Genomic DNA, 26467 nt, shown 5'->3' with positions numbered 1-26467 from the left:
ATAATGAGGATAATAGGGCTAGAATCAAATTATTAAAAGTTCACATTTAAAGTTCACTTTTCTGGGCCAGAGAGACGGTACAGTGATGGGCTTTTGCCTTTCCTGTTTTTTTTTTCCCCGATCTTATAACTTAATAAAGTTATAAAGTCATCAGTTTCATTACAGACGTTTCAGTATTCCAACACCAGTCCCACCACCACCGCACCTTCCCATCACCATTATTTCCAATTTTCCCAACCACCCCTTAAGCCTGTCCCCATAGCAGCCTTGCCTGTTCTTGACCAGAGTTCAGTCCCCAGCTCCAAATGTGCCCACTCCTCAAGCCCTGGCAGAAATGATTCCGAAGCAGAACCAGAAGTAAGCCCTGAGCACTGCTGGAATGCCCCTCACGAAGAAAGAACTTATCCTTGGGACTGGGGTTCAGGGGAGAGCCTTGTCTTCCATCCTGCTAACCCCTGCTGCCATGTATGGGGTCCTGAGCACGGACCGCCAGCTGTAGCCCCTAAAACAACAGCAAACGAACACACATTTAAGGAGCATGTTGTTGCACATTTATGTGGATGTATATATGCATGTTTGTGTTTGTTCCTTTGAAGTGCCCCTGGGTTTTGTGAAGGGGAGTGTGAGAGCCACATGGGGGCCGAGGAGGCAGGGTCCGGGGCGGTGGGGTGCGTACCCCTGAGCTTGGGAGCATGAGGTATCATACAGTCAACATTAAATCCCCGTTTCTTAGCTCAGCTCCATCCTGAAGACTGGTCCCCGTCTCAACCCGTGTTGGTGTTCCTCGCTTGGCCCCCTCTGGAGAAGTCTGTGTTCCTTCTCGAATCTTCCTCACTTGTCTTTCTGCCCGCTCTCGTTTCTCTGAGTTTCCTTAAGTAAAGCTGTTTTACTTCCAGAAAAAAAAAGTCCTGGGGCCGGAGTGATAGTCTGCAGTCGGGCATCTGCCTGGCACTCAGCCTCCCAACATCCCATATGGTCCTCGGAGCGCCGCAAGGAGTAACTCCTGAGTCTGGAACCTAGAATAACCCCTGAGCACTGCCGGGTGTGCCCCCAAACAAACCACAGAATCCTCACTTCTTTAAGTACAACTGCACCAGTGGTGTTTGAAAGGAAGTTCTACTTACTAAACGTGGGGAGCCACAGAATTGGGGTTCACTTTCTTCTTCTTCTTTACTGTGGCAGTGCAAAACAGCTGCTTCTTAGGGAGCCCTTGCCCTTGGAGTGCAGGTCTGTGTACAGTTTTGGCCATTGCAAGGTCGCCATTTCCACCCCTGCTGGGACGAGTGTCCTCTGGACACTGAGGAAGACTGACTCCACATTACGTTGGCCAGTCTCTTCAAGTAGGCCGATGGCTGCATTTTTTAAATCTAATTTTATTTTTATGTTTTTGTTTTTGGGGTCACATCCGTCATTGCACAGGGCTGACTCCTGGCTCTGCACTCAGGAGTTACTCCTGGCGGTGCTCAGGGGGACCCTATGGGGTGCTGGGAATCGAACCCAGGTTGGCCACGTGCAAGGCAAACGCCCTCCCTGCTGCACTATCGCTCCAGCCCCAGTGGCTGCATTTAATGGCGCAACATCGCCTAGTGGTTTGGGTCCCCCGATTTTCCTTGAAGGCCTCCCCTTGACCTTTTCACTTGGCCTCAGTTCCTGGTAGAAGGTTGTTCTGGGCTGGGTGTCAGCAGAGCCTTGGGCCAGGCGTTCCGGCCACACCCGGCTGTGCTCAGGCCTGAACAAGCTCTTTGTCCTCTTGTCTGTGCCATGGAAACCCTCAACCCTCCTCGTCATCCCGAACTCAGCCGAGTGGGGCTCTCCTGGGCTGTTTGGCGGGGCCTGTCTTTCTATTTTGACGGCCATGGTCATTTATCCTCCTCCCCTGGGAGGTGCTGACTAGGGCTCCCTCGGTCCTGACTTCCAGGATTCGTTTGCCCCCTGGGAGGTGAGCACTGTTTCGTGGCTTTTGGTAGCTCCTTTCCGAGATGGCTTGGCCCCCGGTGTAGAACTTGTGCTTGAAGTGGCCTGAAGTTGAAGAGAGCATGTGAAAACGGGGTGGTCCCGGGGGCTTGGGGTGAGCTCGGTGCTAGAGCAAATACCTCACATGCGAGAGGCCCATGAGACTTGGTGCCTGTGGCGTCACATCTTTCAGCTCCTGATGACCCCTCCTGAGTGGACAGTGCCCGCTGTGGGGTAGGTAGGTGAGACTCACTCCCAGTGGATTTTTTTTGGTAGTGGTAATTTTAGTAGTTGTTATTTGGGGGCCACACACACGCAGTCCTCAGGGGTAACACCCGACGGGGCTCCCGACCTTAGGCAGTGACAGGAACCGAACGGGGCCGGGTCGGGCATGGACAGGTGAGCACCTTCCCACTGAACTCTCCGCTGCCTTCTCGATGGATTTGATGAGAAACGCCTCGTGATGTCCCGTGAGCCACGGAGGAGTTGAGATGTGTGTTGGCTCCCCCCACCCCCCCTCCCCCCACTTCCAGTTTTACAGGTCACTCTGCAATCTCGGTTCTCGCATTTCTTTGTCCTCCTCTCTGCTTTTTCTTGGCTGACCTGAGCGTTTTAAAAGGCTTTTTGTGCTAACCTGGGCTTGGTTTTACCCACAGGGAGGCCGAGAGGATCTCATCTAATGGGATTCTTGTGGGTTCCAGAACATTCTGGATGGTTTGTGTAAACAGGCCAAAGTTGGGAGACTTCCATCACCAACCATCTTCCTGACCAAAGTGTATTTTCTCGCTGCCAACGACGGTGGTTCTTTTTCACAGTCAGAAAAGACAGCTGACCGTGAAAAAGATGCGAACATTCTGCGCTTTGTCCCCGGCCAGGATTGTGTTTGGCGGGAAGCTCTGAGTTTCCTCGTGCTGAGGGTATGGGAGGCTGGATGTTTGCGGAGCAAAGGGACCGTATGGGGGCCCCTGACAAGAGACTGTCTCCGGGGCAGCCTTGACGTGCCCTGCCCGTCGCTGTCTCCCGGGGAAGGTAAAAAGCGTTTTCACCAGGAGAACCAGAAAAGGAGCTTAGGAGCCCATGAGTGACCTCATGTCACTCATCAGATGAATCTGAATATACCTGTGCTTGAAATATCAGTGAAATCCACATCCCTTGCCTCTCCCTGCTAGTTGTAAAGGTGTTTTTGTTTTTTCTTTTTGGGTCAGACCCGGAGATGCTCAGGGGTTACTCCTGGCTCATGCACTCAGGATTTACTCATGGCAGTGCTCAGGGGAACATATGGGATACTGGGAATCGAACCCAGGTCCGCCACATGCAAGGCAAACGCCCTCCCCACTGTGCTATGGCTCCAGTCCCTGTAAAGACTTTTGTGGGCACAAGCATCACTGAGTCTTGGGCCTGTGTCTCCCCCAGTTTCCCCCTCCCCTCCCGTCTCCCCCATATCTGCAGAAACTTCCTGCATTTGTTTACTATTTATTTAATTTTGCTCTTGGGGTCACGCCTGGCAATGCTCAGGGGTTCCTCCTGGCTCTGCACTCCGGAGTCACTCCTGGTGGTGCTCGGGGGACCCTATGGGAGGCCGGGAATCGAACCCAGGTCGGCCGCATGCCAGGCAAACACTGTGCTATCACTCCGGCCCCACTTCCTGCACTTGTCGTCTGGCTCCTTCCTCTTCTGCTCACCTGCGCCGCGTGCCCGCAGGTCAGACTCCAGTGGACCGGCCTGGCGTGCTCTGCAAATATTCCGCGGCCGTTTCAACTCTGCCTCCGTGATTCTGTTCTTTTAGGAGACGCCAAGATTGGCAGCAACAACGCTTTGAAGAGCGACGACTTCCCGGTGCGGGGCTTGAGGCGGGACGGGAATGCCGAGGAGCTGTGGGCCGCCTCGCAGGGGGCCAAGGCCTGCGGGAAGGGCGTCTCCATCGAAACGGCCAACCTGAGGGAGTACGCCCGCTACGTGCTCAGGACCATCTGCCAGCAGGTACTTCCCGGGCTCGCTTGCTTCCCAGTTGGCACGGCCGCTGCCCGGGGGCGAGAGGCTCCTTCTCCCAGGAGGCCTCACACCTGTCCTCTTCCTCTCCTGCCGGCCTTTCTTCTTAGTCTTTTCCAATTTGCTGGAAAGTTGCGTTGCCGGGGCCCCCTGTTTTCGCCCTTTCGCCTGGTCGTTCTGTGTGGATGCGTATCTGTTTGATGCGCTGTGGTTTTGCTTTTTGGGCTGAGCCGCTCAGGGGTCGGTGGTGGGAGCTCATCTCTGTTGCTCTCCAGTACTTGATTGTTCTTTATTAAAGTGACCAAAGTTGAGGTCAGCAATAAGAATATTAAGCCCGGCCATTACTAGGCCCTGTTCTGATTGTGTCACTTGTCCCTGCAATGTGGGGCTCCCCCAGAGTTTCCTGTGGATTCGCATCAAACAGTGCGTTCCTGTTTAGCTCCTGTGGGGCATGCTCTTTCATCATGTTTTCCTTCCAGTTTTCTTCTGGGGCTCGTGAGAAGTACAGAGGCTTCGGCACTGGCCTTCCACACGGCTGACCCCAGTGCAATCCCCGGCATTGCAGAGAGTGCCCCCAGAAGTGCCAGAAATGACCCCCAGAGTCAGGAGCAAGCCTGACAACAGCCAGACAGGGCCCCCAAACCAAAAACCACCAGATTTCTCACCCATGGTTCGTCGTTTTTGCCTTGCATGGGAAAGTACCCTGAGACGGAGCCTCTTGTCTGCTCTTGGCATCCTCCTGCTCACCCTTCAGCTTCTGCCTCGGTTCTTGTACACACCAGTCTTGACTAGGAGCTTTACAAAATGTTGGCGGGATTCCTCCTCCTCCTCCTTTCTCTTCTCCTCCTCTTCCCCCTCCTCCTCCTCTTCCTCTTAGAAACGGGGCCCTTAAGTGTGCCCATTGCTGCCCCAGTGAGGCTGTGCAGGGGTGACTGTGCTACACCTTGCATACGGTCAACTCTGGGTCAGTCCGCAGTGATACCACATATGGTCCCCATTTGCGGTGCCAGGCATGACCCTGAGCACAGAGCCAGGAAGAAGTCCTGAGCATTGCTGGGTGTAGCCAAAGAGCTTGCTGTCCTCCTGCCTGTAGGACGAGGCTGGTTGATTGCCAGCCCTCCAGCAGACAGAGCTCAGGAGAGCCCCGTCTTGATAGACGCCTGTGTAAAGCATCAGTTCCTACTGAAAGCTTGGCCCAGTGCAACCCCACCAAGTTCTCTTCCTAAGGACTGTGTCCCGTTCTGTATCAGCTGTGCCTCCTTCCATGCTCAGAACATTAGCTCCAAGGAATATCAGTGACGACTCATTTTCTCAGCTCCATACCTGAGAAGGTTACGGAACCCCCAAGCTACAGACCCTGGAGTTAAACGTTTGCTTGTAGCTGTTTCCCTCGGGGCTGAGACTACCGTGCCCGGCAGGTAGTTTGAGCCATCTCTCTGCGTGTTCATTTCTCCTTGGCATCAGATTGATCTCATTTGTTCATGTCTCTTTTGGTTTCTATCTCCTTTCTCCCCTGGCCTGCCATTCTAGTAGCATGCTTCAGGAGCTGGGGAGATAGCTCAGAGTGATGGGGTACACACCCCCGGGTTTGCTCTCTGACCCTGAGTACACACACACACACACGAATGCACGCACACACCTACCCTCCTCTACCCACGATGAGTGGGCTGCGTCTCACAGCACTGCCAGGTGGAGCCTGACTGAGAACAGCAGCCGGGCCCCGAGCTCTACTGGGGAGTCCCCCCCAGTGCCAACGCCCCAAAATGATGTGGCCAAGAGGCCCCTCCGTCGCCCATCTGCCCTCCATCCCTCATCTTAGATGGCCCGTTTCACGGCTCTTCTTGCCCAGGTGTTGTCTCGGTTCTCCCATCACTGTGCTCACAGTGACCACGGACTCCGCGCCTTGCCCCAGACAGGAGCTGGCTCTCAAGGCCCTGGGTGGAGACGCTCCCAGAGGTGACTGTCCTGTGGGGCAAATGCTGCTCGGTTCACATGGAGGAAACGGCTTTGGCACCAAGCAGTGTCTTTGACATCTGTGGCCTGCCCAGAGCTTGGCTGCGCTGATGTGACATAGGTCCAGACACTGGACATTGAACCAGCCCCACGGGTGCTTTTTCCTACTCTTGGTTTGCTCATGGGGGTGGAACCCAGGGCACCTCTGGGTTCGGCTCCCTCCTGCTCTGGGGGGTTCATGCAGCATTTCTCAACCAGGATCACAGGCTTCCTGGCAGACCCCCGGGAGTTTTAGGGGAGTAAAAAGGAGGACAGAGGGGGGCCTGGAAGGAAACGAGGTTGGGAGTGGGCCACAGTCTGGAAGGGGTTGAGAAGCAGTGCTGTGATCGACGAGAGGAGTCCCTAGTGCAGTGGTGGGACAGATCGGAAGATAGGGCCGGGCTCCGGGTGCCACCCAGCGCCCCCCACTCCCATCCTGGGTACCACGTCGCTCCCTGGGCATTCCCTGGGGCACTGAGGCCCAGTCCACGGCATCTTACATTGAACAGCCAGTCCGGTGGGCCAAGGGTTGCCAGGAGGGGCAGTTTGGGGGAATCTCTTCATTCCCCACCCCCCAAGGAGACTTCATCAGAAGCAGATCTGGGTGCAGGTGGGGCTCAGTTACTCTGTACAGTTTCTTTTTTTTTCCATTTTGGGTCACACCTAGCGATGCACAGGGGTTCCTCCTGGCACATGCACTCAGTAATTACTCCTGGCAGTGCTCGGGGGACCATATGGGATGCTGGGGATCGAACCTGTGTCCGTCATGTGCAAGGCAAACGTCCTACTCGCTGTGCTATTGTTCCAGCCCCACTGGACAATTTCTTACTCAGCTAAGTGTCTTGAGTTGGCCTTTGACAAAATTACGTTTAAAAAAAAAGTTAACACTGAGAGACCCTCTCTGGGGGACAGTACCACAGGAATCAAGGCCTTAAATGTCTCAAGACTCTGGTGTAGCAATTACACCTCTATCAGATTAGCCGAAAAACCTATAAAAGATAGATGTGCATTGAGATTTAACTAAATATTGATGATAATAACGTTGTTCATAATGATAATAAAACATAAGGCAATTTTCTCAGTCTTCTAACATTTTTTTCTTCTTATTGGAATATAGTACATTGTATTCTCTGAAAACAAAGACATTATGGAATAGAAAAATTAGCATTACTAAATTACAAAAGTACTAGAAAATGAGACCTAAAAGCATACCTCATTTCCCAAATAAAAATATATACCTTTGACCCTTGGGGCTGGAGCGATAGCACAGCGGGTGGGGCGTTTGCCTTGCACCCGGCTGATCCTGGTTTGATTCCCAGCATCCCATATGGTCCCCTGAGCACCTCCAGGAGTAACTCCTGAGTGCAGAGCCAGGAGTAACCCCTGTGCATCGCCGGGTGTGACCCATAAAGCTAGCCCTGTGCTCAGTGGTCGCTCCTGGAGGGGACTGGGGTGACCACCTGTGGTGCAGGGGATGGATGCCAGGCAAGCACCCTCCCAGCTTTACAATCTGTCTCTCCCTGGCCCCTTTCATTGTTTTTCCTTGGGGGCGACACCTGCCGTCTTCAGGGCTCTGCGCCCAGGAATCACTCCTGACTATCTTTTTTTTAGCAGACTTTTAAAAAGTCAAGGTTCCACACCATATGTTTTAAGGATTCAGAATATTATAACATTCTGTAACTAGGGCTGGGGATGTGGCTCTTGTGTCGGCCTGGATTCAGCCCCCAGCACTGCGCGTCCTCCCTGACACACCAGAATAGCAGGGCGTGGCACAGAACTACCCAAAATAAACAATAACATGGGGGGGGGGGGGAGGTAAGTAAATGATTTTTCAACATTTCCCTTCCTGCTGTCCCCAGCTGAAGCCCTTGCGCTCCCGGAAGCTGTCTCTGGCTTCCTGCTTCTCTGTGTGGGGCAAGAGCGTGGCCCCGACCACCCCCTCTCCCAGGGCTGGGTCTGCGGCTGCCCTTCCAGGCTGCCCCTGGCATCTCGGAGCTGGGGAGATGGGGGGCACAGCCTGCGGTCCGAGGGGCTTTGTCCCAGCTCCGCTAGCCCCCTCCCTGCCATCCCTTGCTCTAGGAGTGGGTGGGCGAGCACTGCCTCCGCGAGCCCGAGCGACTGTGCACGGACAAGGAGCTGATCCTGGACCCGGTGCTGTCCAACATGCAAGCCCAGAAGCTGCTGCAGCTCATCTGCTACCCGCACGGCATCAAGGAGTGCGCGGAGGGCGACAACGTGCAGAGGCAGCACATCAAGCGCATCCTGCAGGTGCCAGTGGGACACCCTGGGAAGGGGGCGACCTCGGGCCCCAGCTCCCCGCTCCCGGTCGCTGCTTCTGTGTCTGCGCTGTTCGTTCCAGTTCCCTGGGATTGTTCCCCCATGCCCACCCTCCCTTTTTTTTTTTTTTTTGCCTGTGTCATGAGTGCTTCTCTCTAGCTTGGTGGCTGAAAGACGCTCAGCCACCCCATCGCTTGTCACTTGTCATCCCCTTGTTCATCGGTTTGCTCACGCGGGCACCGGTAGCGTCTCTATTCCTCCCTGTCGCGTGATAGTGTAGCCCAGTGGCGCCCTGGGGGCTCTTTCGGGGTCAGAGGAACGAGACCCGTTATTGCTACTGTTTATTGTCGCCCATCTCATAGATCTGGGATTTCAGTAGAGATGCTTGTAGGAGGGTCCATCCTGTGGAGGGGCTGTAGTCGTCATCAAAGAGTCCAGACGTGCACCAGGGTCGTCTCGGTGGGGCCAGAGGTTTGGAGGAGGAGGTCTTCTCCGGGGCCACCTGATGTCCGCAGCTGGGTCAGCGCCGTTTATTTCTGCGTTCTCTGAGGCTGTTGGCCTGGCAGCCTTTGAGCCTTCCAAGTCCTTGGGTGGCTGATGACGCTCGTTGGTTCATCTGGCTCTGGAGAGGGACTGCTGCAAGGAATCACTCCATTTCCAGATGCACCTGGTCCCCTTCCTGTGTTAACCCGTCCCCTTTTCCCCAGAATCTGGAGCAGTGGACGCTCAGGCAGTCCTGGCTGGAGCTGCAGCTGATGATCAAGCAATGTCTGAAGGAGCCTGTGAGTAGACGGGGGACAGCCCGCGTGCACACAGGCGCGGCCAACGTGGGCACTGGCCGCAGAGGGGACGGAAGCCCGAGTGCTGGTTTTCTCTCTCTGTCTCTCTCTCTAGGGCTCGGGCTCCGTGGCCGAAATGAACAACCTCCTGGACAATATCGCCAAGGCCACGATCGAGGTGTTCCAGCAGTCGGCCGACCTGAATGCTTCCGGGTCGGGCCTGGGCCTCTTCAACCCCGGCGGCCTCGGGGGCACTGACACGAGCAACACGAGACCCAACGGAATCAAGACGTTCCTGAGGTCTGTTCCGGGGCCTCGGCAGAGACTGTGCGGGCAAGGCTGGACTTCAGTTGCACGTTGGGCTGGGAGAACCCTCCCGCCCGGGCAGGCGACCAGGCCCAGAGCTCAGGCCAGAGGCAGCTGTTCTTGCCCTCAGGCCGGGGGGTGGGGGGGGGGCAGGGAAATCTTCCTGGAGGAGGCACCTTGCCTTACTCTATCTCTCTGAGGTTGTGTGCAAAGGATCCACGGGCAACACTCGCCTTGTAGGTCATTCACTGCGGTGTAAAGTACTAGTGTGTTTTCACGTTGGGAAGTTTGCCAGGGTGGGGGCTTCAGCAAAGGTACAGCACTTAAACACGGCAGGAAACTGTCCTCAGAGACAGACGGGCTGTGGCTAACCATAGCGTCGGATAAACGGGGTGGCTTTGGGACCAAGAAATGCTTTCATAGATTTTTTTTTTGCTTTTTTTGGGTCACACCTGGCAATGCACAGGGGTTCCTCCTGGCTCTGCACTCAGAAATTGCTCCTGGCAGCAGTGCTCGGGGAATCCTGTGGGATGCTGGGAATTGAACCCGGGCTGGACGTGTGCAAGGCAAACGCCCTCCCCGCTGTGCTATGGTGCGATGGCAGCGGCCCTTCGGATTATATTTTTTTAAACACACACACACACACACACACACACACACACACACCGTTTGTGCCTTCCCTCCGAGGAAGCCCTCCGTGGGCCGGCAGCCTGTGCAGGGCACTGTGTGACTGTGTGGCCATGTGAACGTGTGACTCTGTGCGACCGTGCGACCGTGTGCTCCTGGGCCGCGCTGCGTGTGCCCCCGGCAGCCCGGTGACCCCTGCTTCTGATTCCAGTTCCTCTGAACGCAGGGGCGTGTGGCTCGTCGCCCCCCTCATCGCCCGGCTGCCCACCTCCGTGCAGGGCCGCGTGCTGAAGGCCGCGGGGGAGGAGCTGGAGAAGGGGCAGCACCTGGGGTCCTCGTCCAAGAAGGAGCGGGACCGGCAGAAGCAGAAGAGGTACGGGGGCCACCGCGGGCCACTGACGGGACCATCTGGGTGGGTGAGGGGGCCCCTGCCGGTGCTGGGGGTCTCTGCCCAGGGGCCACCCTGGCTTCGAGTCGAGTTCGCTCAGCTCCTCCTCCTTGGTCTCGCTGGGCCTCGTTTTGTCTTCTGGGAGGTTGTGGGGCCACATCCCGCAATGCTCAGTGCCTGGGGGACCGGGCGGGGCCACTGAGCTGTCAGAAATGGTGCTGGTCCTGTGCCAGAACCGGCCAGGGCAGCAGGGCCCAGGTACTTCGAGGACAGTGCTCCTCAGCCCCACTTGAGTGCGTCCCTGAACTTGGCTTTTATCAGTCTTCCTTTCTCTTTTCTATTTTTCTTTCTATTTTTTTTTCCTTTGTTATTTGGCCACACCGGCAGTGCCCAGCTGTTACTCCCAGCTCTGTGCTCAGGGATTACTCCTAGCGGTGTTCTGGGGATGGCAGGCATCACACCCAGGTCCACCATGTGCAAGGCAAATACCCGACCCGCTTGTACTGTTGTTCCGGCTCTAATCTTCCTTTTTTCATGACTTAATTATTTTAAATATTCATAAGATCAGGGTCAAGAATGGGGGTGACCCAGTACAGCATTCACTATGAGTGTGAGATTGACCCCCGAATTCAATCCCTTCCTCTGCCCCTCCCCCACATCAACACACACACACACACACACACACACACACACACACATTATAATTTGGTCATGTTGGGTCCTGAAGAAGTTCCTGATTTTTTTTTTTTTTGGTGGGGAGTAGTGGAACCACCTCTCTCAGGGCTTGGGGAATGCCCCTGACCAGCAGCGTGGGGATCACTCCCTTTGGTGCTCAGTGCTTGAGACCAAGGACGAGCTGGGAGCACCGGGTGCAAATATGCCCTTGAGCCCCTGAGTTCAGCCATTCCTGTAGCCCTTTGACTCTGGACCAGACACGAAGGTTCAGAACCACCAACTGTGCAGACATTTGTGCCATACACAGCCCCACCCCCAGAGGAAAGATCTTAGATCATTTGAGACGTGAAAACTAACCAGATTACCAAAAAAGAACAATACTCTCTCCTATAAAAACACGGGGTCTGACACGCCACAGGAATAATGAGAGGGGAAAAAAATCATTTCTTTCTGTTGAAACAGATTCCCAAGAAGTAGGTTTCTTATCCCCTGATTAATAAGTGAGTAACTGGTGGGGTGCAGCCCAGCTATAAGTCCTGTCATATGCACACACACACACACACACACACACACACACACACACGCATGCGCACACGTGAACCTACAAAGCCTCTCATCAGTCGTGGGGGGCAGTCTCCCTCCTCGCCCCCCTTTCACAGAGGGGAAAACGAGACCGTGATCAGCCCAGCAAGCGTCCCTGAGACCCAACTCTGGGGATCAGTGTGTGAGCTGGGGATCACGTCAGGTTTCTGCCCAGACGCCCTCGCTGTGGGACACTGGCCTCGGGGCCTGGCTCAGGGTGCTTTGCTTGTTACCTGGCTGTTCCCTGTCTCAGCCAGTCGCCTCTACTCAGCCATTGACACCCCTCTTGATTTTCCCAAGTTGTTCTGCTCAGGCGCTTCACGCCTTACCCGGTGCCCATAGGGGGACCCCGGGCATCCTGGGGGTGGGGCATGCTCAGAAGCCTTGGGGAGTGTCCTGACCTCGGTCTCACTCGGAGGCCGTCTGCACAAGGTGGCCCTGAATAATAATGAGAATAATAATAATAATAATAATATTGCGATGTTCAGGGGTTACTCCTGGCTCTGCACTCAGGAGTTACTCCTGGCAGTGCTCAGGCGACCCTATAGGATGCTGGGAATCGAACCCAGGTTGGCCGTGTGCAAGGCAGACGCCCACCCTGCTATGCTGTCACTCCAGCCCCTCTTTTTAAGATGATCATTGTTGAGGTGAGACGGCTACGCCACTGGCCGCGTTTATGGGTTCATGCACACAGTGACAGCACCTTGGCGGCCCTAGAATGCCCAAGCGCCCTCCTTACTGGGTTGCATTTACTCCGATCAGCCCGAGTGGCTCTTCTCTGATCATCCAAGATGGGGCACTAATGTCAGTGTGAAGCCTGTGGGCCAGGGCTGCCGGCTGCCATGTGAGGGGGTTTGCATCACCATTTTGGAGCAATTGGCCCAGAGTGCTGGGCTCAGCTGATCAGCCCCCCCCCCCCCCGCACCGTGGCATGGTTGGAGAGAAGGCCCCAGAAACCTGGACAACCCCTTCCGAACGGGATGCAGCCAGGGGCGGGGGGTGGGGGGGAACAGTGCCGCCTTTTCCCCTCCCTGCTGCCTCTAAACCAGCCTTCCTTCAGCTTGATCCCGAAATTCAATTTTCCAACGTGGAACACAATTTCTCCTCTTCCTGCCCTCTGCCTGGCTCTTGTGGGGCACGGATTGATGCCTTCAAGGGCAGGAGAGCATATTAAATTATTAAAGAGCATTACTGTGGCTTTGATCTCATTAGCCGGGAGCGGGTTGAACTGGGTCATTTACCACTCACTTCTCTTTGCTAATGGCCGGAGAAGTGCACGCAGGAAACCCCCGGGGCCAGGACCTAACGGGCCCCGGCCTTGGCCGCCCTCTGCCTCCCTCTGCAGCATGTCCCTCCTGAGCCAGCAGCCTTTCCTCTCCTTGGTCCTGACCTGCCTCAAGGGGCAAGACGAACAGCGGGAGGGTCTCCTGACGTCTCTGCAGAACCAGGTCAACCAGGTAAAGTGTGGGAGAAGCTCGGAGTAGGTATTGGTCTTCCTCTCGAAGGCGGAGATTCCGTTCATCAAAGGGCACAGCCTGTGTGTGCTTCGCGTGGGAAGAGACGGCTCACACCCTGTTCCCCAGCCAAGGCCGTCACCCCGAGGATCGCTCTGCCTTCACTCTGCAGCGTCCATGAGTGCTCAAAACAGTGTTTGGAGGGCTGGGGCGACAGCACAGCGGGGAGGGCGTTTGCCTTGCACGCCGCCAACCTGGGTTCGATCCCCATCATCCCATAGGGTCCCCGAGCACCACCAGGAGTGATTCCTGAGTGCGTAAGCCAGAAGGAACCTCTGAGCATCGCCGGGTGTGACCCCAAAAGCAACTGCGATAGATCTGCTTAGATAGATCTGCGATAGAACTCCTGGTTCTGTGATCAGGGCTTAACCCTGACTCTGTGCTCAGGGCTTACTCCTGGCTCTGTGCTCTGGAATTACTCCTGGCTCTGTGCTCTAGAATTACTCCTGGCTCTGTGCTCCATGCTTCCTCCTGGCTCTGCACTCAGGACTCACTCCTGGCTCTGTGCTCAGGCTCACCCTTGGTGGGGCTCAGGTCACCATAGGGTGCGTTGGTTGTCGAATGAGCGATCCCGGCCATGCATCCGTCGGAAGCGGGTTCGTTTGCAGAGACTATGGCTGCAGGTTGTGTGCGTCTCAGTGTTCTCCCGGGCAGGCTCTGTTTGGGGCCTTTGCAGTCACATCACGAAGGGAAACGAGTGTGGGCTGGAGGCTGGGCTGAGGCCCCTCGGGCGCTCCCGCGTCAGGGCCACGGTTGTGGGCGGCCTGTGCCTGCACGGGGGTGGGGCTGGTGGCCGGGAACAAGGACGCTTTGCCCATTGGTCATCTCCTGCCTTCTGGACACCAGCAGCCAGGCCATTAGGGCAAGCCTGAGTCGCTCGGGGCTCGGGGCTCCGCGGGCCCCTGCCTCCCGCCACGTCCAGCGCCAGCCCCCAGGGACCCTCCTGCCCTGCCCTGTCTCCTTGGTCCTTGCGGCTGGGTCTCGCCCCTCCCTGCCCATTGGCTGCCGCCCTGAATCGTGCCCAGCTGAGCCCCGTGGCAGCGGTGCTGTGCCCCCATCACCTGGCAGATTTCCGTCTCCCCACAGCCCCGTTCCCCCTCAGGGTCTGCTCTAAGGGGCGGCCCCCAACCACCCCAACAGCACCTCAGGCCCTGGGCCCGCTCCTGCTGCCCCCCCCCCCCACCCCGTGCCTCGTTTTCACCTGTCCTGCTATGGGAGTGCAAGGCGGCTGGGGCCCTCAGGCGAAACCCAGGCAGAGGCTGTGGCTTCTCGTTCTTTCTTGGGCGCCACACGCGGCCCTGCTGGGTGGCTACTCCCAGCACAGTGCTCGAGAGACCACAAGTTGCTGGCATGGCTGAGTTTAAACAAGCGCCACGATAATGGAGCCGGGAAAGCTGCATCTTTTCCCCCTGTTTTCCTTAGATTTTGAGTAACTGGCGAGAAGAGCGGTACCAGGACGACACCAAAGCCCGGCAGATGATGCACGAGGCACTGCAGCTACGCCTGAATTTGGTGAGAGGCCTTTCTAGAACGTTCTCTAGTAAGAGGCCTTTCTAGAACATTCTCTGGTGAGAGGCCTTTCTAGAACGTTCCCTGGTGAGGCCTTTCTAGAATGTTCCCTGGTGAGAGGCCGTTCTAGAGTGCTCCCTGCAGAACACCGCCCTGGGTGGGGGAAGAGCTGTGTCAGTCTCTGTCCTGGGGGAGGTCTCTGCCCTTCGCGCCCGGCCGTGTCCTTCCCATGTGGCCCCCGCTCAGACAGCAGTCAGGTCTGGGAGGCGGGTTTGTGGCCTTTCCGTTGGGTGCCGGAAGTGCGTCTGTGAATCTGTGCTGGCCCCTGGATCCCCGCAGCCTCCCCTGGCTGAGCCCACAGCCTGCAGAGTCCAGTCCCAGGTCATCGTGGGCCACGTGTACCGTTTGAACGGAAGCAGTGGCCGTTTCTGAATGGACCTGAGTCGCTTATAAAAGGCAGAAATGAAACATCTGGAGAGAAGGAACAGTGCGGAGGGCGCTGGCCTGGCACCTATCTGACCCGGTTTGACCCTGACACCCTGTACGGTCCCCGAACACCCCCAGGAGTGGTCCCTGAGTACAGAACCAGGAGTCAGCCCTGAGTACTGTTGGCGGTGATCAAAAACAGGTTGATTTGAATTTGCCCCTAGAGCCATAGCCGCTCGCACCCGGGGCTCCATGCCAGGGGAAGGGCTGACCTCAGGGCTCACTGAGCCCTCCACTCGCACCAAGCTCCAGCCCCCAAAGCATTTCATAAACCAGAATTTGCTCCAGCCGCCTGCCTCGAAGATCACACCACAACCCCCGCAGCCAGCCAGGCCTTTGCAAACGTAAAATTTACCCCTCTCAGTCCTGTAACGTCTCTTCCCACCGGACCAGGCCAGGCCAGGGCTGCTTGGAGCACGCAGGGCTGGCACGCAGCCTTAGCCACGTCATTCCTGCAGGTGACTGAGGTGGCCTGGGCTCCTCCCCTCCTGCCCATCCCGAACTTCACTGGACACCTCCAGGGGCTGCTGGGAGCCCCTGGACTCAGTAGTGACCGGATAAAACAGCATCGCAGAGAACCAGAGTGCATCCCTTTGACCCTTTCCGGTTTGTTTCTGTATCATCATCATCATCATGATTTTGAGGTGCAGGAATTAAACCCACAGCCTCACGTGCCTTAACCCCTGTCCAACCTCTCTAGCCCCTCCTTACTCTGTGATCACGAAGTTCCCCTGACAAAGGGACGCCCCCCTCTCTAACCCCAAGGGAAAATGTCAGATATGTTGCTCGATGGAGAAGATCACCCACAAACCAGCTCAGCCCCCTGTTCTCAGTTCAGAAGTCACTCCGTGCCCTTCCTGAAGATCTGCTTCCTTCAAGCCGAGTTTCTCCCCATTTCCCGGGGGCTTCTTCTGTCCCCCATTCCCAGCACCCACCTTCTCAGGCAGTGGAGGGGGGTGCAGCAATGCTCCCTTGGGGAAGCCCTGAACCGGTTTATCACTTAGGTGTGTCTGTTTAACTTTTGGGCCACACATAGCAGTACTCAGGGGTTACTCCTGGCTCTGTGCTCAGGGATCACTCCCGACAGTGCTCGCTCGGGGAACCATCTGGGATGCCGGGGGCGAAACCCAGCTCAGCCACAGGCAAGGCCAAGCACCCTACACAGTGTCTAGTCATCTCTCTGGCCCCTCTGACATATTTTTGGGTGTTTTGTGGGGTCTGTTTTGTTTTGGGTCACACCCCGCGATGCTCAGGGGTCACTGCTGGCTCTGTGCTCAGAAATCACTCCTGGCAGGCTCCAGAGACCTGTGGGACATGGGGGGGGGGGGGGGGTGGACCGAGCCCGGGTCAGCCACAGGTGAAGCAAATGGAGGGAAGTTATTCGGGAGAGGGGTGGACGCAGAACACTCTCTGCACTGTCCCTCTCGTCATGTTATTTAAGTCCTCCAAGTTTGGCTGCCCAAACGGTGGCATGCCACGTGCTGGGTGACTCAGCGCCTCTCTGTCGCCACGGCAGGTGGGAGGGATGTTCGATACCGTCCAGAGGAGTAGCCAGTGGACCACGGACTGGGCGCTGCTGCTGCTGCAGATCGTCACGTCTGGCACCGTGGACATGCACACCAACAAGTGGGTGATGACATCACACGCCCGCCCCTCCCCCAGACCCGGGCCCAGGCTTTGACATGACCTCTCACCTCGGACCCCCTTCCAGTCCCCGGCGGCTCCCCGGGCTGGCTAGGGTGACAGCGACTGTCCTCTCTCCCTCAGCGAGCTCTTCACCACGGTGCTGGACATGCTGGGCGTCCTCATCAACGGCACCCTGGCCTCCGACCTCCCCAGCGCCTCCCCCGGGGGCTCCGAGGAGAACAAGCGCGCCTACATGAACCTCGTCAAGAAGCTCAAGGTAGGGGCTGGAGCGAGAGCACAGCGGGGAGGGCGTTGGCCTTGCACGCGGCCGACCCGGGTTCAATTCCCAGCATCCCATAGGGTCCCCCGAGCACTGCCGGGAGTGACCCAAAAAGCAAAAAAAAAAAAAAAAAAGCTCAAGGTAAGCTGGCCCAGCCCACCGTTCCCTGCGTCCCTCTCCCTCCGACCCCTCTGGAGATGCCCCGCAGCCGAGGGTGCCTGATTGGATTGTCTGTTCTCGGCCTCCGCCCTCGCCCCTGTGACTCACAGACTGGAGATTTTTGTTTGTTTAATTTTATCTTTGGCAGCAGGTCTGCAGTGCTGTCTGCGGCCGGGTTCCTGCTGACAGCCGGCCCGCCACCCTCCGCGCCTGTCCCCACTTCCGTCCACCACGGTCCCCACTTCCTCCCACCCATCCTGTCCCTCTGTGTCCCGCCGCGGGCAGCTTCCTACCCAAGACCAATTCTCGGTGCCGTGGACCTCGTTCTCCCCACTTTACATCCCACAGAGAGCGTTCTGCACCCGTCACTCTCCCGAGTGACTTCCCTCCGTGCCACGCTGACCAGACCCATTCACAAGTTGCCCGCTACTGTCTTTTCCTCCCTCCAAGTAGTAGTTCGGAGTGTAGATACACCTGGTGATTTCTCAGCCATCAATTCTTGGACAGGTTTTGTTTTACTCTTAGATTCACAGACCATTTGTTCCCCCCTTTTGTGCCCCCTGCAGAGCCCGAACAGTCTAATAAACACCCCCTGCAACGCCACCCATCCCAGCACCTGCAGCAGAGTTAGGACACATCCCACGCGTTTGGGTTTGGTAATCGCGACACCACCTTGGACATAGTCCCCCAGGCCCATGGGGAGAGCTGTGCCTGAGGCTCCCCGGGGGCCGAGAGAGAAGCGGAGGGTTACCTTGGGGTCCGCCTGTGGGTTCTGGGCTGGGTGCTGCCCCGCGGCTCCGGCGCTCCCCGTGCAGATGCCACCCCGGGTTTCTGTCATCTCAGCACTGTGTGGCAGTTGGGTAACGCGGGGCTGGCTCTGGGCGCTATTTTCTGCTGAGAGAAGTGAAACGGCCTCAGCCCCTCAGAGGCGCAGCCCAGACCTGCACAGCAGCTGGAAATGGGGAACCGGCTCCCGGGAACTTCCTTCCTTCACTTTTGCCCTCCTTGTGATCTCTCTCTCTCTCTCCCCCTCTCCCTCCCTCCTCCCCCTCTCTCCCTCTTTCCCTCCTTCCCTCCCTCTCTCTCTCCCTCCCTCTTCCTTTTTCCCTCCCTCTCTCCCTCTATCTCTCCCTCTCTCTTTCCTTCCCTCCCTCTTTCTCTCCCTTTCTCTCCCTCCCTCCCTCCCTCCCTTCCTCTCTCCCTCTCTCTCCCTCTCTTCTTTCCTCCCTCCCTCCCTCCCTCCCTCCCTTTCTCTCTCCCTCTCTCCCTCTCTCTTGCTCCCTCCCTCTCTCTCTCTCCTTCTCTATCTCTCCCTCTCTCTTTCCCTCCCTCCCTCTTTCCCTCTCTTTCTCTCCTTCCCTCCCTCCCTCCCTTCCTCTCTCCCTCCCTCTCTCTCCTGCTCCCTCTCTCTCTGTCCCTCTCCCTCTCTCTTCCTCTCTCTCTCTGTCGCTCTCTCCATTCTTGCCCCTCCCCCTCCCCTCTCTCTCTCTCCCTCCCTCCCTCCCTCTTTCCCTCCCTCCCTCCCCCTCCCCCTCTCGCAGAAGGAGCTGGGGGATAAGCGCTCAGAGAGCATCGACAAGGTGCGCCAGCTGCTGCCGCTGCCCAAGCAGACATGTGACATCATCACGTGTGAGCCCATGGGCTCCCTGATCGACACCAAGGGGAACAAGATTGCTGGGTTCGACTCCATCGATAAGAAACAGGCAAGAGCAAACGTTTCCCCGTCCGTGTAAGCACAGAAATGCAGAACAAAGTACCGTTTCCCCCTTTCTCTATGGTGTGTGTGTGCATGCTTAGAGAAACGCATGCAAATATGCATTCTATTGATATATGTAAAGATCTCAATTGTTTCCTGATTTTTCTCCAACCAACATTTTGATCCAGACATAACACTTACTGTTCTATGAATGGGAAATTTTTGTTTTTGTTTTTGGGTCGTACCAGACTGTGCACTCAGAGATCAATCACCCATGTGCAGAAGAGCAAATTATCTTCTATACTACCTAGCCCCTAAATAGGAGATATTTTGTTTGGTTGGTTGGATCGGTTTGCTCTGTTTATATTTTTTCTGAATTTGGGGGCCGTACCTGGAGTGTCCTAGTTGTTACTCCTAGTTCTGTGCTCAGGGGTCCCTCCTGGCAGGCTGGGGGACCGGGTAGAGTGCCAGGCTGTCTCTCAGCCCCAGTAGGAGAAGCTTTTGGAGATCACAAGTTACAAAGAATTGTTTAAAGAATTCCTAAAGTTGGGACTGGAGCAACAGCACAGCGGGTAGGGCGTTTGCCTTGCACACGACCAACCCGGGTTCGATTCCCATCATCCCATAGGGTCCCCCAAGCACTGCCAGGAGTGATTCCTGAGTGCAGAGCCAGGAGTCACCCCTGAGCATCCCCCGGTGTGACCCAAAAAGCAAAAAAAAAGTGAGTTGGCAGTGCTGTATTCGAAGTCTTTTCTCTAGGGCACTTAAGCAGGTCGCATTTTACAGCACAGTGATGCGGGACCCCCTGGCGCTGGGACCCGAGTCGGGGATGCGGACGGGGATGCGGGACCCCCGGTGCCGGCTACTGCCCCGAGGGCTCACCGACGGTCACTCCTGCAGGGCCTGCAGGTGTCGTCGAAGCAGAAGGTGTCGCCGTGGGACCTTTTCGAGGGCCAGAAGAACCCCGCGCTGTCCTGGGCCTGGTTCGGCACGGTGCGCGTGGAGCGGAAGGTGGTGCGGTTCGAAGAGCAACACCACCTGCTGCTCTACCACACGCACCCGCCGCCCAAGCCCCGCAGCTACTACCTCGAGCCCCCGCCGCTGCCCCCCGAGGACGACGACGAGGACCCCGTGTCGCCCGTGTCCCAGGAGCCCGAGCGCAAGTCGGCCGAGCTCTCGGACCCGGGCCGGGCAGCCGCCGACGAGGAGAAGAAGACCAAGGGCAGGAAGCGCAAGGCCAAGTCGGGCCCCCGGGGAGACGTGAGTTGCCCGCCCGGCCCCTCTCGCCCCCTCCCCCGCCCCCCCGACAGCTGCGGTGTCTCGAGTGGTCACTGGCAGCACCGAACTCATGGGCTCTACCCTGAGGCCAGTCCCACCCTGCGCCCCGAGGGCGGTGTCTGAGTGTCCCCCCCGTTGGTCCCCTTCTCTGTCTGTGCTTTCCCGCTGCCAAGGAGTCAGGCCCCGTGTGTGGCTTTGGTGGCTGCCCTGTCTGCCAGCCTCCAGCCGTGTTTTCTTTCTTTCTTTCTTTCTTTCTTTCTTTCTTTCTTTCTTTCTTTCTTTCTTTCTTTCTATCCTTCCTTCCTTCCTTCCTTCCTTCCTTCCTTCCTTCCTTCCTTCCTTCTTTTGCTTTTTGGGTCACACCCAGCGATGCACAGGTGTTAATCCTGGCTCTGCACTCAGGAATTACTCCTGGCGGTGCTCAGGGGCCCCTATGGGATGCTGGGAATCAAACCCCGGTTCGCCGCGTGCAAGGCAAACGCCCTCCCCACTGTGCTGTCACTCCAGCCCCCAGCCACGTTTTCTTGAAGGACAGCAGAAGTCTGGCGTGGAGGTGTCGGGTCAGAGACCCTGTTGTAAAACTGGCACCTGATAACGCACTGAGTGCACCTGGCGAGCACGGCAGAACCAGGGAGAGCATTCTGGAAAATTCCCAGGCGCTCCTGTTCTGTGGTAGAAGACGTCATGACCAGTCGTGGCCCTTGTGCCATGCCATAGCCACACACCTGGCCCTGCCAGACTGCCCGGCCATCCCCTGGTTCTCAGAACGCCGCCCTCCCGTTGACAGGGACCTGCGTCGTTTTCCTGCCAGGGTCCCTTTGTCGTGAGGGGTTGGGGGGTGCCCTGTCACGATTCACTTCTCTCCTCCTCCCCCCGTGAGCCCCTGCCCTCTCTCTCCAGCCCCCCCCATTAGGATTCCATTTTCCCGCCACCCTCCAGCTAGAGCGGGGAAGGTGGATGGGGGGTGTCCAGGGCCCCGTGCTCCTTCGTAGGTAGGACTGGGAAGGTGTGGACCTATTCAGAGGGCTGCTGGGTAACGGGGTATGAGAAGTCTGGGCTGGGGAGGGGTCCTTGCAGCTCGTCGGATGAACCCCTGGGCATGGCCTTGGTGACCCCCAAAGTGAGCCCCACAGCAGTTTTTTTTTGGTGGGGGCCACACCCATTGCTCAGAGGCTACTCCTGGCTCTGCACTCAGGAATCACTCCTGGCAGCGCGCAGGGAGCCCTGTGGGATGCTGAGGATCGAACCCAGGTCTGCAGCCACGTGCAAGGCCAGCTCCCGACCCGCCGTGCAATCACTCCAGCCCCATGACCATTTTTTTTAAAGTGTCAGGTTTCTGCAGGACTGGGAACCTTTCTGAGACATTCCCACAGCAGCCCCAAAGCGATTGGGTGGTTCTGGGGTCCTGGGGCGGGGGGGTTCTGAGAGACACGTGACCTGAGTGGGCTCGTCCTTGGAATGCGGGGTCGGGCGTGCGAGAGCCGCACTTGCCCGCCCGCTTGCATGCAGCCTGTCCTGGCGGAGAGGCCGGGCGTCAGGAGCTTCTCTGCCTGGTGTTGCAGGAGTACGCGCAGAGCAGCTTGTACCGCGTGCCCCCCAGCTACACGCCCGTCTCCTCGCAGATGGTGCCGCACCCGCCGTCGGCCCTGTGGGGCTACAACCTCATGGGGCAGCCGTCGCAGCCCGGCTTCTTCCTGCAGAGCCCGACCCTGAACGCAGGTACGTGCGTGCACGCGGCCCCCCCACACACACCCCCAGCACCCCAGCCCTCCGCCCCCGCTTGCCCAGGCCCTGGCGCTCAGGTGGCCTTTGTCCACGCGTGCAGGTTTCAGGTTTCACGTGCCGGGGGTGGTGTCCGGCCCAGGTGAGGAGGACATGAGCCAGAGATGTAAAAAAATAGAACCTGTCAAAGTGAGATGGAGCACTGGCCCCCGTGACATCACAGTCACACGTGGCTTTGGCCTCTGGTATCATCCCATGAAGGGTCTCAGAAAGTCGGTTCAGGGCTGGAGTGAGTACAGCGGGGCGGGCGTTTGCCTTGCATGCGGCTGACCTAGGTTCGATCCCCGGCATCCCATGTGGTCCCCTGAGCACCGCCAGGAGTAATTACTGAGTGCAGAGCCAGAACTTAACCCCTGAGCATCACCAGGTGTGACCCAAAAAGCAAAAAAAAAGAAAAAAGAAAAAAGAAGAAAAAAAGAAAGCTGGTTCAGCTGAAAGATTGAGGTGTCGGTGGAAAGCTGCCAACTAAATAAGAAAGATTCTGACGGATGGGATGATTTTTGGTTCTGGGGCCACACCTAGCAGTGCTCAGGGCTTATTCCTGGCTCTGCGCTCAGGGCTCACTCCTGGCAGTGCTGGGGGGTCGTGGGGGGGGGGGCAGGGACTGAGCTAGGGTGGATGGCGTGTGAGGAAAGTGCTGGAACCCGGTGTTGTCAGGCCTCAAAGTCCAGCCATCAGTACTGCTTTCAACCAACCCTCAGTAGATTTTATGTCCACAGTGAAGATTTTTCTGAATGAGAAAAACTCTCCAGCTGGGAATGTGTTTTTGGCCACTTTGAGTACAGAAGGAGGTGCCAGCCTACATTCCACCGGGGTGTGCCAGCCGTGTGCTCCTTCTCTGAGCACTGCTGCCCCTTGAAATGTAACTGGGAGGCCGAGGGCAGGAGGCAGCGGGTACCTGGCTCACAGCTGGGGGCTCTGCGTCCCCTGGTCACTTAGGCCAACAAAGTTGGTCCCGAACGTCTGGCCAGGCTGGGTTCCCGGCCACACTCGGCCAGGTATGGCTTCTCTGCCTCTCACTGGATCGTTTGTGGGGCGCCCTCAGCGAGTTTCCTTCCACCCAGGCCTCTTTTTTACTTTTTCCCTTTTTTATTTTTCTTTTTGGGTCACCCCTGGCAATGTTCAGGGGTTACTCCTGGCTCTGCACTCAAAAATCACTCCTGGCGGTGCTCAGGGGACCCTATGGGATGCTGGGAGTTGAACCCAGATCAGCCGTGTGCAAGGGAAATGCTTTACCCTCTGTGCTATCACTCTAGCCCTGTGCCGGGCTTCAGGGTGGGCCCCACCCCCACTTGGGGTGCCAGAGACCACAGTCACCCACCAGGCAGTAGCATCCACTCTTAGGAACCGGAATCAAATGTCTATCTCGTCCAGCGGTGCCCAGGGCTGACCCCTGGCTCTGCACTCAGCGGTCACTCCTGGCCATGCACGGGGAACTGTAGGGGGTGCCAGGGATCGAACCCTCCGTGCTCAGGCCCGCGTGTGGTGCTGGGGATGGAACCTAGTCCTCCCCACAGATGCTAACTGTGCACTGAGCCTGGGATGCCGTCACTCTACCAAGTGTGGACCCCTCCCAGCTGCCTCAGCGATCACTCCTGGCAGTGTGCAGGAGCCCATAGGGGGTGCTGGGGATTGAACCCGGGTCAGCCGCCTGGAGGGGCAGTGTCCTCCCTGCTGTCCAACCCGCCTCCTGGAGACTAGGTCAGATGCCCCATTCTCGGCCAGCCCTCCCACGAGCACTGCATTGGGTGCACCCCACTTCCTGTTTGCCATAGCTCAGTACCTGCTGGACTGTCTCCCAGCCCGGCCTCATGTCCTGATCCCGTGGCTGCTCTCAGGTCAGGCGTGCTTCCCCAGGGCCTCTGCCTCTCCAGTCCACAGCCCTCTGGCCCAGGGCACCGTCCCCAGCCGAGGGCACAGCCCTGCCCAGGCCTCTTATTCTATGTGCAGCCTGTGGTCGGTGACAGAGCCTGTGACTGTCACAGCCTCTTGAAAGCAGGATGTTGAGGTGGCAGTAGTCCAGCGGGGAGGGCACTTGTCTTGCTTTCAGCTGACCCACGTTCAATCCCCAGTAGCCCTGTGCCTAGAGCCAGGAGTGAGCCCTGAGCACAGAGCCAGGAGTCAGCCCTGAGCCCAGAGCCAGGAGTCAGCCCTGAGCACAGAGCCAGGAGTCATCCCTGAGTACTGAACCAGGAGTCAGCCCTGAGCACTGAGCCAGGAGTCAGCCCTGAGTCTGCCAGGAGTCAGCCCAGAGCCCAGAGCAGGATCCGCAGGATCCGTCCCTCAGGAGTGGGTCCTGAGACCAGAGCCAGGAGTCAACCCTGAGTCCAGAGCCGGGAGTGGGTCCTGAGCACAGAGCCAGGAGTCGGCCCTGAGCCCAGAGCCGGGAGTGGGTCCTGAGCACAGAGCCAGGAGTCAGCCCTGAGCCCAGAGCCAGGAGTGGGTCCTGAGCACAGAGCCAGGAGTCAGCCCTGAGCCCAGAGCCGGGAGTGGGTCCTGAGCACAGAGCCAGGAGTCAGCCCCGAGCCGCCCGGGTGTGGCCCCCGAGCGAGCAAACAGCTCGGGTTGCTGAGCGAGTGACCGCAGCCTGCAGCCTGCGACGTCCGCGGGTCTGGGCGGTGGAAAGGTTCGGGGCCGGGGCCCGGCCGGGGGCCGGGGGTCGGCGCCGGGCGGGGCGGGCGGGGGGGTCGGGCCCGCGCGTCCCCTCACAGCCTCCCCGCGGCCTTGCAGGTGGCGCCCGGCTGGACCCCGCGGGCTCCTTCGTGCCCAGCAACACCAAGCAGGCGCTGTCCAACATGCTGCAGCGGCGCTCGGGGGCCGGGCTGCAGCCCCCCGCCCTGCACGCGCTCGCCTCGCAGCAGCAGCTGCTGCACATGAAGCTCCTGCAGCAGCAGCGGCTCCTCCGGCAGGCGCAGGCGCGGCCCTTCCCGCAGGTGGGTCCCGCCCCGCCCCGCCCCTGCCCTCCGCTCCTGCCCTCTGCTCCCCGGCCCCTCGCCCCCAAATCTCTCCTGCCCCTGCAGGGTCCTGGGGCCCTGCAGGCCTTGCCCCGGGCTTTCCTGGTCCTCTCCGGGTTCTGTCTTTCCTCCATCCCCAGCAAGCGGGATGCGCAGTGCCTGGGGTTCTTTAGAGCCTGCCCAGCTCCTTTTGGTTGCGGAGCTCGTATTGGGAGGCAGGGGAGCCAGGGAAAGCCGCCCTTCAGCGCCCCCCGGGGTTCGGTTCCTCCCCTGAAGCGCCCACATGCCCTTTCCAGAGCGCCCAAGGGAGCGCCCCCCACCCCCGCCCGGGGGGACCGATCCCCATCCCGATTCTCTGGCTTATGCCTCCCACCCGCGTCCCTCTGCCCTTCAGGTGGCAGGGGTTGAGCAAGCTGGTGCAGGGGTGGGGCACCGCCAGCCTCCCTTCCTCAGTGCCCACCAGGATTGGAAAGCAGAGGGAGGCGAGGTGGTCTGAGAGCCGTGATGGTGTCGGGGTGACCTGAGTGGCACCTGGCGTGTCTCAGACCTTGCCCCTTCCCAGCTAAGGAGAGCCGTGGCCACGTGGCTGGCGTGGGGCCCGTTGGAAGCTCCAACGCCAGATGAAATCATTCAGGTCAATAGCAGGGCTGTTTGCAGCTTCGGTTGATCGTGGCCTTTTGTTGCAGACCATCTTCCGTTTCTTCAGAAAGTATTAAGACAGGTGCCAACTGGCATGCATTCCTGCTGTGTTTCAAATCACCTCCTCCAACATGATGATTCTTATCATCAGGGCTATTTTCTTAAAGCTTTCCTGCATGCCTGACATTCGTGGAGAGATTTGGGCGAGGAAGCCTTTGTTCTTTCATTCTTGATAGTTTTCCTGTAGGGAAGTAAAAAGAACCCTAAGCTCGCCATTCCTGACTCAGTGGGACTCTGAGGTGCTTTCCATGGCCTCCAGACGCGTTTTCCAGGGTGGAGGCAGTGCCCTGGGGTTCTTGAGAAATCCGTGGCTTAGGACCTGAAAGCTCAGGCCTGCTGGCTCAGAGGACGTGGCCAACTACAGTTAGTGCCGTCGTTATTTACTCTCTCTCTCTCCTGGGATGGTCGCGTTCAGTCATAGGAAACCCTGAAAGCCATCTTTTCCTTTTCTTCTTTTGTTTGGTCTTGTTTGTTTGAGTTTTGTTTGGGAACCACACCCAGCGATGCTTGGGGCTTAACTGCCGGGCTCTGCACTCTGCATCACTCCTGGCAGCACTCAGGGGGCCCCCCGGGATGCCAGGGATCTGGGTCAGCTGCGTGCGAGGCAGGCGTCTCCCCTGCTATACCTGGCTCCAGCTTTCTCTTTCTTTTCTTAAATACTAAGTTAAGGATTACTAGAGAACGAAAGTATAGCAGTTACTTTCCTTACATAATTACCAGCGTTCTTCCCGATACCGCGCACCTCCTGTGGTCTGGAAGAGGTTCCTGATTGCTGTTTTCATTCCCACATTCTCTGCCAGAGCCGCGGCGACCTGCAAATGCTGGTTACATGATGCAAAATTCTCCTCCTGCTATTTTCACTCACCTTTCTCCTCTCTCCACTGCCCTCCTTCTAACAGGCTTCCACATTCCCCTT

At 57.8% G+C, this 26467-nt stretch overlaps 1 protein-coding gene across 1 annotated transcript in view; it reads left to right on the top strand.

Moving 5' to 3' along the window:
• Window positions 1-26467, top strand: part of MED12L (mediator complex subunit 12L) — a 270020-nt gene that overhangs the window by 223790 nt on the left and 19763 nt on the right. Inside the window, exons 26-38 of the mRNA XM_056121419.1 lie at window positions 3740-3933; window positions 8014-8202; window positions 8919-8993; window positions 9106-9290; window positions 10135-10296; window positions 12914-13025; window positions 14505-14594; window positions 16594-16703; window positions 16845-16980; window positions 18684-18845; window positions 19739-20098; window positions 21679-21835; window positions 24629-24831. Of these exons, the coding sequence (XP_055977394.1) occupies window positions 3740-3933; window positions 8014-8202; window positions 8919-8993; window positions 9106-9290; window positions 10135-10296; window positions 12914-13025; window positions 14505-14594; window positions 16594-16703; window positions 16845-16980; window positions 18684-18845; window positions 19739-20098; window positions 21679-21835; window positions 24629-24831 (2135 nt within the window). The remainder of the gene's footprint in view (window positions 1-3739; window positions 3934-8013; window positions 8203-8918; window positions 8994-9105; window positions 9291-10134; window positions 10297-12913; window positions 13026-14504; window positions 14595-16593; window positions 16704-16844; window positions 16981-18683; window positions 18846-19738; window positions 20099-21678; window positions 21836-24628; window positions 24832-26467) is intronic.

The sequence above is a fragment of the Sorex fumeus genome, unplaced genomic scaffold (assembly GCF_029834395.1).
Source record: "Sorex fumeus unplaced genomic scaffold, SorFum_2.1 ptg000044l, whole genome shotgun sequence".
Taxonomy (NCBI): domain Eukaryota; kingdom Metazoa; phylum Chordata; class Mammalia; order Eulipotyphla; family Soricidae; genus Sorex; species Sorex fumeus.
The sequence above is the reverse complement of the archived record's forward strand: the minus strand, read 5'-3'. Positions and strand labels throughout refer to the sequence as shown.